At 44.7% G+C, this 11938-nt stretch overlaps 1 protein-coding gene across 1 annotated transcript in view; it reads left to right on the forward strand.

Moving 5' to 3' along the window:
- FRK (fyn related Src family tyrosine kinase) overlaps positions 1–11938 on the forward strand; it is a 70430-nt gene that overhangs the window by 54360 nt on the left and 4132 nt on the right. Inside the window, exons 5-7 of the mRNA XM_034765829.1 lie at positions 1645–1803; positions 5704–5885; positions 8833–8998. Coding sequence (XP_034621720.1) covers positions 1645–1803; positions 5704–5885; positions 8833–8998 — 507 coding nt within the window. The remainder of the gene's footprint in view (positions 1–1644; positions 1804–5703; positions 5886–8832; positions 8999–11938) is intronic.

Genomic DNA, 11938 nt, shown 5'->3' on the forward strand with positions numbered 1-11938 from the left:
TAAATTTGTTAGTCTCTAAGGTGCCACAAGTACTCCTGTTCTTTTTGCGGATACAGACTAACCCGGCTGCTACTCTGAAACATCTCCTCAGGAAGTTCTTCTTTTCTGGATTTCCTGACTGAGCCCTCATAAGCTGTAGTAGGCCCACGTACTCCTTATTTAATTAACTGTCACCCTGTTACTTAGGTTCTATGTGTGTGAAACCAGACAATCACTACGTTCTTGAATGAACTCACGCAGAAAAATGATAAAAGACAAAGACACCCTATCACCTGTAGGTGAACACTTAGCACAAAACGGTCACTCTAAATCTGACCTGTCAGCTCTCATCCTCAAAGGAAACCTGCACAACACTTTCAAAAGACGAGCCTGCAAGATTAAATTCACAACTTTGCTAGATACTAAAAATCATGTGCTTAATAAAGACACCGGCTTTATGGCTTATTACAACAACCTGTAACCAACTTACCCCCCTTTCTGTCCTATCACTACAGGGTTGCTAACAGGCCACTTCACCTTGAATGGTCCCTTAGAATATGTTCTAACGACTTATGCTAAACTATCTGTTCCACCTTGTATTTAGCTGTAACACTCTGAGTACCTTTTTCAGACCTGAAGAAGAGCTTTGTGTAGTTCTAAAGCTTGTCTCTTTCTCCAACAAAAGCCAGTCCAATAAAGGATATTATCTCACCCACCTTGTCACCCAATTACTTAGGCCCATAGGTGGATCTGAGTTGGCTCATTCTCCTTAGTGGAGCCCGTTACAGGTATGCTGGGTGCCTGACCCCCTCAGGGACTAGTCCCTGTGACAGACTTCTCAACTTCTACCTCAGGCAATCTCGCTGATCCTGCTATGGTAGATATCTCAGGTTAGTATATTAATGAAAACAGATTGTTTTTGGCTAAATTCCTACCTGCTTATTATGATTAACTATAATGCAACAGTTACAAGGTTGTGGGGATCAAACACCAAGGCAGGGCCGGCTTTAAGCCGATTCACCCGATTCCCCAGAATCGGACCCCGCACCTAAGAGAGCCCTGCTCCGGGGGTCTTCAGTGGTATTTCGGCGGCAGGGGGTCCGCTCCGGGAGTTTTCGGTGGGATTTCGGAGGTGGGGGGGTCCTTTGGTGCTGCGGAAGACTCGGAGCGGACCCCCTGCCACGAAGTGCCGCTGAAGCCCCGGACTGCCACCGGGTATTGGAATCGGGCCCCACGGGTCATAAAGCTGCACCTACAGCAAGGTTTGTTATTATTTCTAAATAAAAAGTAAGTCTTAAAAGAAAACATAAGGAGTATATATAGACAAACCAACAATAGACACTATTTATTATTATTCCAGAGGGAGATATATATATATATATAATAAAATCTAAGCTGTACATGGTTATCCCTCTAGCGGTGGTTCCCAAACTGGGGTTTGTGAAATGTTACAGGAGGTTCACGTGAGTTCTGTGCCCCCAGGCAATTGACATGTTTCACTTACTAGTTGTTTTTTTCAGCTGCACTGATTCATTTCTCTGGTTACTCTGAAGGTTTGTGGTGCTGATGTGCTTTACAAAGAGACAGAAGATAATCTTAGTGATTCCCACCTGGTGGCTGGACCTTTAACATCAGCTGATTTTTTTTTCTCTGTTCTTGCCTCAGGTTCAATGGATCCAAAGGACTTCCTGAGGGAGGCACAAATAATGAAGAACCTTAGACATCCAAAGCTTATTCAGCTCTATGCGGTTTGCACTTTAGAGGATCCAATTTATATTATTACTGAGCTGATGAGACATGGAAGTCTGCTAGAATACCTCCAAAGTAAGCAAAAGACTAAAAACTAATTTCAGATAGTACTGTAGCTTGCAGTTTAGTAAATGCGCTAAATAAAGGGGAAGAGTGCAGTGCTCTGATTTAATATGAAGGCTGTAATATTTATTAGGGGGGCAAAAAGGGTTTAGAAACCATTGACTTGCCAAACAACCTAAAAGTAATTGGGGAGGGTGGAGACAGAATTTACATTAGTCTTATTCACGTTATAGTGACCCTGGGGCTTTGTGTTGATGTCCTATGCCTAAGGCTAAGATTTAGTCATGGGCATTTTTAGTAAAAGTCATGGATAGGTCACGGGCAATAAACAAAAATTCACGGCCCCGTGACCTGTCCATGACTTGTGCTATTTCCCGGTGACAACATTTTTGGTGTTCTGGGGGAATCCGGGGACACAGCTGCTGCTCTGGAGGGGGGCTCTGGGCATCCGCTGGTGCTGGGGGGGTGTATCTCCGGGGCACCCACTGGTGCTGGGGGGGTATGTCTCCGGGGCACCCGCTGGTGTGTCCACTGGTGCTGGGGAGGGCAGCACAGGACTACCGCAGCTGGCAGGGGCCAGCCCTGTTGTCCCAGGACTGCAGTCGCTGCTGCTGGCGGGGGACAGCCCCGCTGGCCTGTGACTGTCACCGACATTGCTGGCAGGGGGCCCGGAACCACGGCAGCCGCTGCTGATGGAGGGCGGCCCAGGACTGATGTTGTTGGGGGAGGGGGGCTGTTGCAGCTGGTACCAAGCTGCCCGAGCTTCTCAGGCAGCCCTGGGGTCAGTTGCATCTGCTGGCTGCAGAAGTCACACAGGTCCTGGAAAGTCATGGAATCTGTGACCTCTGTGACAGACTCACAGCCTTACCTATGCCTTCAGTTCATTGACCTGAGATAAGCAAGTGTAATAAGTGAAAGCCCAACCCTAGTCTCCTATGCAGGTATTTGCAGGTGAAACCTCACCATCCTTGATGGAAAAATAGTGAGGAAACTGGGTTGAAACTCATGGAATTTACATGCCTCTATCTGGGAATAACCTGTGCAGGAGAGAGTTCTGCCCAATATTCCTGACCATTTAAGAAGTGATGTTGACTACAATGGTAGAGGTTCATCGATAGCCAGGAAAAATAGTAATTTCCAGTGTGTTACTGAGTCTGGCCACATACTGTTGTAAATATGGCATGATGCAGCACAGTGCAAATCAGGCGATCACATTGTCCCTGGCTAAATTCTCCCTCCTCAAAATGTATTCTTCATTTTCTTTGGGGGGTGGGGAGGGGTTTAAAACAAACATTTTGTGCAGTGTTTCCTGCACAGTGGTCTGTCAGGTTTTACCATGAAGGGGGCTGTATTATAGTGATGGGCAAGCAATCCTAATGTATAGTTTATTAAAGTGCTTCAGGATCTTTCCTGATGAACACTGCTGGATACATTTAAAGTATTATTTATTATTAATTGAGCTGTCACCAGGCACATTAATGGAACACAACAGAGCAATATTTTCATATTACAGATATAAATTAAATTGTCTTAAATGTATTAATATTTGTATCAGTTGTGATGTGCAGTGGTCCTGTTGTTGCAATCTTGATATTTGGCGAGGATTTACCAAATCCTGCAGTCTCAAATGGGGGAAATATTTAATGTTGAATTTCACACTGGTAATATGTCTGTCAGTGAGAACCTCTCCTATCTTTTTGTCTATTGAATAAGACATTGTGACTGATTGGTGAGATCACGATGCATCCCTGAGCTTTCTTCAGTATTTCATTTCTGTAGTAAATTCTTTATAAAAGATGGTTTTGTCTAAAATTGTTAGTAACAAGGGACAGGAGGAGCTGTCAAATTTTCCTTACATGGTAGAGAATAAGTCATGGGTAGATTTTGTAAATTTATTTGCCAGTGCCTGTAGTTTGAATGCATTGTCTCGCATTAATATCATGATTTTTTTCAAAAGTACTTGATAACAAACCTAAATCAACAAAAGCTGGGTTATACATTTACAATCAGCGATGAGTATGGGGCACTGTGTAGCTGGAAGTGATGAGGAAGGGAATTGTGACTCTCCGAAGAGCATAGAATAATTCCAAAACACATGCATCCTCCTAGTCACTCCACTTTAGGTATCGTGTGCTCCTGAACTGCAACACACTCCATTCATGGATCTATTTTCTTGTCCAACAGACTGAACAATAAGAGTTAGTGTCTGTTGGTATCCACAAATGCAGAACTGCACTGCGTTATATGGTTCTACAACCTGCTGACAGATTTTCATGATGTTGTATCATTAAGCTGTAAATTGTCATGTAGCTTGATTTTTCTCTCTGTTTTAAAGGTCATGGCTGCTGTTAAACACGGGTGTGGGGGAGGAGAAGAGCTTCTGATTCAATAATAGAAGGAAATAATCTCAGTGTTGGATTATCATGACAATCAGTTTAGCCTCAAAGAGGAAGTAGGCAGGGCTAATTTAATCATTAAAATTCAGCCTTTCAGCAGGAAATTCAAGGTTTAGAGATTGTGGAGTACAGTGGCATACCATACTGCGGAACACTCTTCCTAAAGCACGGCTGCAAGGTGCTCTATATTCAGGCAGATGAACTGCCAGGAGTGGAGAAAGTGATTCAAGGCAGTGCTATCCACTGTCACTATGAATCAGTGGGACATCATTAGCCGCAGCAGACTGCCAACTGCAGCTGATATTTTTTTGTCTTTAATGCCAAGGCAGCTAGGAAGGATAATCCACATTCCTAATATAAAGAGAGCACCAAACATGACTGAGATAGCAGTATCTCATTGGACTATTCAAATTTGGAAAGTTTTTGGAGAAGTGAAATGCTATGCAGATACGTTTCCTATTACAGTAAAGCACTTGTGCGTATCCTTCTGATGCTGTGGGTCCTGGGTTCAAATGTCACTCATAAGAGTGATGACTGTATATAGCAAGGAGTTGGTCACTCCTTCAGGGTTAATCATCCTGAGTGCAGAAGTGTCTAAATTCGTCTCTCCCCCAGCAGCAGTTAATCTGGCCTAATATGCCACAAAAGGCCTGAATCTGAGTTGTAATTTGTAACTCATCAGTGACATCTTTTGGTACCTGCCTTGCCATTTACGGTCTCAAGTTACTCAGGCCAATGTATTTCCCTAATGTATTGAGCCAGCCTGCTCTGTTCAGGGGTCTTTTAACACTTTGTTTGAGCACCATCTCTGACTGAGCTAAATTAGTATTTCAGGAAGCTGTTGATCTTAACAAATGGCATAGATATTGTTTCAGGAGATTCTATGAAAGAAGACATAGTTTAAGGACAACTCAAGGAACCTTATCGCTGAGGCAACATAGCTAACAGTAAGAACCACTCAGGTGGATTCTAAAGATAAAATGAAGCTTTTACACTTGACAGTAGCCGGTCAATTTTTATGTTAGACTTGTCTGGGGACACTAGTTCTCATGTGTGGCCCTGCCTCACCCTCCATTAATCTTTGGTTGCCAAAAATGAATACAAATATTAACTGTTAACCACATTTTAAGATGGGCGATTTGCCTCTTGGAAAGACAAATACCTACACTGCCACAAAGAGGTAGGCGCCACTTTGTTGGGAGGTGCCTGAACCATCTGAGATATACCCTCAGATCCACTGCTGCATTAGTTATTAGCTCTTTTAAATGAGCTCCGTCTGGATGCTGAATGGGGGTTGTTTTTCAAGGGGAAACTAACTAACTTCACACCTTTACAGACAATTGCTTAACCTTTACCGTTCTTTAGGACTCCTACTTTATTCCATAGCTTGATGTTCTTGGTTTACAGTGGAGACGTGGGCCATTCTTTCCCAACAGCTGACACATTTCAATAACTTGAGAACTCACAGAGACACTGTAAATATTGACAATAATCCCACCTTTTTTCTTCGATACAGATGATGCAGGTTCACAAGTCCATCTGCCTGAACAAATAGACATGGCAGCTCAGGTTGCCTCAGGTATGGCTTACTTGGAATCCCAGAACTATATCCACCGGGATTTGGCGGCCAGGAATGTCCTTGTGGGCGAACACAATGTTTACAAAGTGGCAGATTTTGGACTTGCAAGAGTTTTTAAGGTGGGTTTGAATGAGTTTGGATTTTTTTTGTTATTTATGTATGAGAATTAGCATGAACTCCAGCTGTGCAAAAAATGGTTCAGAAAATTAAGGATGTGTCGACATTGCAAACAAAAGGATGTGTTCTGAATTCAGTTTAGCTAACTCCTATTAAAATAGCAGTGAAGACAAGGCATCTTGTCTGTTTGCTCTGGTTAGCAGATTGAGTTCAACCAAGATCTCCTATAGGCTTTAACTCAAATTGCCAAAGCGGAATTGCCATGTCTTCACTGCTGATTTAACCTGAGTTAGTTAACATGGCTGAGATAGCTAACCTGAGTTAAGAACACACCTTTTTTGCAATGTAAATATACCCTACAAAATGATATGTTAATTTAGGACTGGATTGTAACTGTACACTGCAGCCTGGGTAGCAGGCAGTCTGGATCCTGAAAGTCACAATCCATTTCCTGCTTCCCTCTTGCTGAGGAGAAATGAGGGGGTGCTCCACCCCCACTTAGTCCCAGGGGGTGCTCCACCCCCCACTTAGCCCCAGGCCCTGTCCCACCCCTGCCCCCACCCCTTCCCCTAAGCCCCCACCCTACCCTGCCTCTTCCCACCCCTGCTCTGCCCCCAGCCCTGACCCCACTGCACCCCTTCCCCCAAGCCTCTGCCCCTGCTCCACCCATGGCCCCGCCCCCACTCCACCCCTTCCCCCAATGCCCCACCTCTTCCTGCTCCCACCTCACCCCCTTCCCATCTCTTTCCACACCCTTCCCTGAGCATGTCCTGTCCCCGTTCTTCCCCCTCCCTCCCAGCGCCTCCTGCATGATGAAGAATGGCTGATCACGGCAGCTGGGAGGTGCTGGGAGGGAGGGGAAGGAGTTGATTGGTGGGACTGCCAGTGGACGGGAGACACTGGGGGGAGGAGGGAGAGCTTGGCAGCCGGTGGGTGCTAAGCACCCGCTAATTTTTGTGGTGCTCCAGTGCGTGAGCACCCATGGAATTGGTGCCTATGTATGCTAGCTAGCCTTTTTTTGCTGACAGCTTACTTCTTCCTTTGAATGGGTAGTGGCTGGTTCAGGGGCCGGGGAGGGGGGAATGGACAGAAATGGAATCAAGATTCTTCCCATACCTCATCTACCTGCTTGGGTGGGGGGAGTAGCAGCCCTTTGGCAGCTGTTTCCCTCCTCTCTCCCCAGACATCTGATGCAGGGCCCGGCAATGCAGGTAGCCATCACTAAAGAGCAAGGCCTCTCTAGACGTCCCTTCTCCCTCTCATTCCCACGTGCAGGCTCAGCAGTTCAAACATGCTACTTGAGTTCTTAGTTCCTCATTGAGATCAGGTTTTTCTCTACTGTTTCAGTAAATTGTATACTATGGCATACTGAACATGATGCCACTAGGAGTTAAATTAATAAACAAATGGCTTTTCAGTTTACAAGGGGATTTTATGAATTTCAATAAGTAGCTGAAAATATCCAAAGCTTTGTTTTTGTTTTTGTTTTTATTTTAAATTTATTTATATTTTTGCTCTGGGAAGGATAAAAGAACTTTTGTTGCCAATTGGTTTTCATACCAAATGCAATGGTTCTAGAAGTTGAGATTCAAAATAGATTTGGTATTATGCCCTTATTGTAGTATAAAATGTTGAGCTGACACTGAAAGTACTCCTCCTCATTTTTGACTCTACTGTGAATATTTTTAGCCTGAGATATATTTCTTTTTAAACTGAACATGTGAATTTTGAGTATTAATAAAGGATTTTTCTTCTGTATGTGTTTAGGTGGAGAGAGAAATCAACAGTTACTGAAATTTCTTGTTAAACTTGAACATTTCTAAACTAGTCACCATATAATATATTCCCAATGGTGTTCATTTGGAAATACTCTTATTAGTAGGCCAAGGGATTGTGGATTCAGTTTCCGTACTAATACTTGTGTAGGAGGGCCTACACAAAGTCCTCTATACTCTAAGAGGAAGTGAAGCATAATAAACATATACATTAACATACTGAAACCATAGTTTGTTTATACAGATGAGAATGAAGGCCCTGATCCTCAAGGTATCTAAGTGCTTAAATATCTTTGAGGGTCTGGGCCTAAGTCTGTGATGCTAACTGCTAGACATAATCTTATGAAGAAGTGTAGGACATAATAGCAAGGAAAGAACATATCCAATTTTTGAGATTACTCACAATATTATTTAAAATCTGCATAATCTGTATATAAGTTTGCATGTTAAAAAACCTGACAGAGGCTAAGATATGGATGATATGCCCTAGATTCCATTTAAACATTGGAAACATCCTAAAATGTTCCCAAAGGTTGGATGTCCATGCAATAAAACTCTGTAGATGTGGGTCTGTGGAAAGTAAAGGATTAACCCCAGAGAACTTCCATTACTAAAAATATTTCTCCATGTATTTTTTTATATATCCATTGAACTAATATATTAATTTAAAATCAGTTTGGGTCTGTCTTTCAGTGCTTGAAAACTGGTGAAGTGGTAATTAGCAAAGTCAATAGCCCTTCAATGCCATCAGTAAATCACAAAACAGAGGTTTCTAAATGCATTAGTGCTTGCTATTGCCTCCTCTATTTATAGAAGATCAGACCCGAAGCCAGTCTGACCATGCAGTCTCTAGTGCCAATATGATGCTTGTGCTGCGATTTCTGGCAGACTTATGGAATCCTTTCATGCCGGATTCAGAATTCACAATAGCAGGCCATAATTAAGCACAAGCCATTCCAATACTGGGTACTCACTTGAAGTTACAAGTGCCTTAGAAAAGCTTCTGTTGAACAAAGATGTTTCTCATCTATAAGATCCCAGTTCAACAAAGACGTAAGCACATACTTTAGTCCAACTGAGTTCAAGTGCTTGACTGAACAGGGCTGAGTTAAGCATCTGCTTAAGTGCTTTTGCTGAATCAGATCCTAACTTGGGTTTGTTTTGTATGTAATAGTTAGAAAATGAAAATGTATATGAAGCTAAACATGAAACGAAACTCCCTGTGAAATGGACAGCCCCTGAAGCGATCCGCTGCAATAAATTCAGCATTAAGTCTGATGTGTGGTCATTTGGAATACTTCTTTTTGAAATAATCACCTATGGGAAGATGCCTTATTCTGGTAAGTATTTTATTTCAAAGTAATATTTAGATACACTTCTTGATTATTTTTAATTTTTTTCTTTATTGAATTGGAAGCTTATTTAAGGGTTGAAAATCTAAATATGGAATAAAACATCGCAGGTGACCTTCATTCCGAGCTGCTGGATGTCCCAGTCCTCCTGAAAGTTCTCCAAAACCTGTAGTTTCCAGTTATTTAAGACTTGATTAGTTGGTACCAATCAGTGGTTCAATAGCTTAGCTTGTTGGCTATTCGTCTGGGACACCAGACCAATCAAGTCCACTGCTGGAAGGTACAATGGGAGAGGCTTTTGTGGACTTGTGTTTGACCATCTTTATGAAGGTATCACATGGAAGGAGAGATTCCAGTGTGAGATGCTGCATAGGCTCAGCAAGGAGAAAATGCATGAAGAGAAGAAGAGGGTTTTTGTTATTTTTCCCAATTCTGGACTTCTGCAGGGGGGAACCCACATAAAGAGAAGCATAGACTGGATTTGGGCAAAAAGAGCACTAGCCAAGAATGGATTTAACAATATCAGAGCAGAATATGTCTCCAGTGGTATGGGTAGCTATCAGGGAAATGTGACTATTATTAGCACAAGGTAGTGTGACCATATTTCCCTATGCTAAATACGGGACACCTGGTAAAATTACTCGTATTCAAGTGAGTTCAACGGCAATCAGTCAGGTTCACATTAACATCAAGTTGACTGAGCCCCTGTTAAAAAGAAATATTGCGTAATTGGACTCTTTTTATTTACCTTCTTATCTTTAAGGCGTTAGGGGTCACATGGGGAGAGGTCACACACACACACACACACTCTCACACACACACACACTCCTGCACACCTCTCTCACATGGTGTGTGTGTGTGTGTGAGACCGACCAATCCTCCCCTCCCTGCCCAGCACTCTCTGCCCTCCATGCCTGGCTGGGGCCCCGGGATGGACCCGCCTCTCCTGGTACCTGCTATTGTGTCTTTCCGAGGCAATGAGTGTGGGGGGCACGCATGGTCACATGGCCCCCGTCCCCAGACTTCTGCCAGGGTTCACACCAGAATGTGACCAGCAGCAGGTGTTTGGCACTGTGCAGGAGGAAAGGGATGGGAGCTGCATCCCACTGGCCGGAAATGGGACAGGGGTGGAGCCCCACTGGCCGAGACCTGGCATGAAGCAGGGGCTGCACTGACGGACCAGCAAGGGGAGAAGCCAGCCCTGCTTACTACACCTTCGCCCCCACCACCAACCTTGTGCATCAACCCCCATTGTCGGCCACTGGCCCCCACCCCCCACTCACCATTGGTGGGTGGGCGGCTGGTGAGCAGGGATCCGGCCAGCAGCAGGACCCACAAGTACTCATGGGGGGGGGGAGAGGAAGATACAGGACAATTTGCCTGTTTTCAAGAAAAAGTCAGGACACCCGCAGGAGGGCTTAAATACGGGACTGTCCCTTTAAAAATGGGACATCTGGTCACCCTAGCACAAGGTATCACTAAAATGATAGTTTGTTATTTTAATTTGTTGTTTGCTGAGGAGAACATAGAGGAGGGCAAGAGACAGAGGAGGGGACAAGGAAGGGGAACTTCCAATTTATCTCCCCCTTCCCTTCCCCAGCCTATACCTACACAGCCTTTTGTTCTCTGCTTCAATCACCAAGACTTCCATTTCAGATGATCCCAGACTGCCACTCCCTGTGCATGGAGCATTTCAAATTCAGTTTTAGTTTTTTGATGGTGTGATGGGAGGCTTTACTCACTGCTGGGCTGCAATGCCTTCTGGTGGTTCTGGGGATTTGCTCTGTCAGCAGGGCCGGCTCCAGGCCCCAGCCTGGCAAGCAGGTGCTTGGGGCGGCTGCTCTGGAGAGGGGCGGCATGTCTAGCTATCCCGCTCGAAGCGAAGGACCTCCCGCCGAATTGCCGCCGCAGATCACGATCGCGGCTTTTTTTTTTTTTTTTGGCTGCTTGGGGCAACCAAAACCCTGGAGCCGGCACTATCTGTCAGGCTGACCTCCCTTCCAGCGGTCTCACTCCATCACTCTGTCTCTTTCTCTCTCTGTGGCCCCTTTCTTCTCCCAGGAGCTACAGCCTCCTTTTTCATAACTCAGATCTCCAGCCAGGCCACTATGTTGTTCCCCTTTTGGGGATAGGTCAAAATCTCATTGCCAGCAGTCTCAGGCAATCTTCCCATTCGCTGGCCCAGGTGCCATTTCCTCAGAAGCTGGTAGGGGAACTTGGGACCGCCCTCTACTCCAGGTTCCAGCTCAGGGGTTCTCTAGTCAGCAGCCAAGGTCTGCACTCCTATTCCTTGCTGCCTTTTCCTGAGCCTCTTCTGTAACTTCTGTCTCTTCCCATTCCTCTGGGTTAGCCAACCCAAACTCCCTCCTCTGGTGGAGTAACTGTAAGTTACCTGCCTCTGTAGCCCCAACCACACCGACCTTCTCCCAGGGAGTGACTATAGACTACCTTCTTACACCCTTTTTCTGTTACCAGCCTCCTGGCTTTATAACCCTGGCGCACCTCTGCCCCCAGCTGGGCTTCATCAGCCAATTATTCCTTAGCGCTTTCCTCCAGGTGCAGCCTATAGGTTCATTGGCCTATTTTACCCTTCAGCCCTTGGGAGGAGTGGACACACCATCACAGATGGGTTTCATGCTATGGAACAAGTAGCAAGGAAAAGACTCCCCTTGCTGAAAATATAAAGCAAAATAAGGCCCATCGTCTTTGCTTTATAAAAGCACACTCTGGTCTGTGCTTATCTAGGGCATAGCCTATGTGAACCTTCACATCTGAAAATGTAAGTCCCTGTGCCATAATTGTTTGCTTCCTTAATGTCATTTTCAGGACCATGTCCTCAGTAGCCAGTCGAGAGAAAAGGTCATTATGAAAACCAGTAGATGCTCTGATTGCTTATGGAAGGGCTAGGCAATGTTCCAGATGCAGTAG

This window comes from Trachemys scripta, chromosome 3 (genome assembly GCF_013100865.1).
Source record: "Trachemys scripta elegans isolate TJP31775 chromosome 3, CAS_Tse_1.0, whole genome shotgun sequence".
NCBI lineage: Eukaryota > Metazoa > Chordata > Testudines > Emydidae > Trachemys > Trachemys scripta.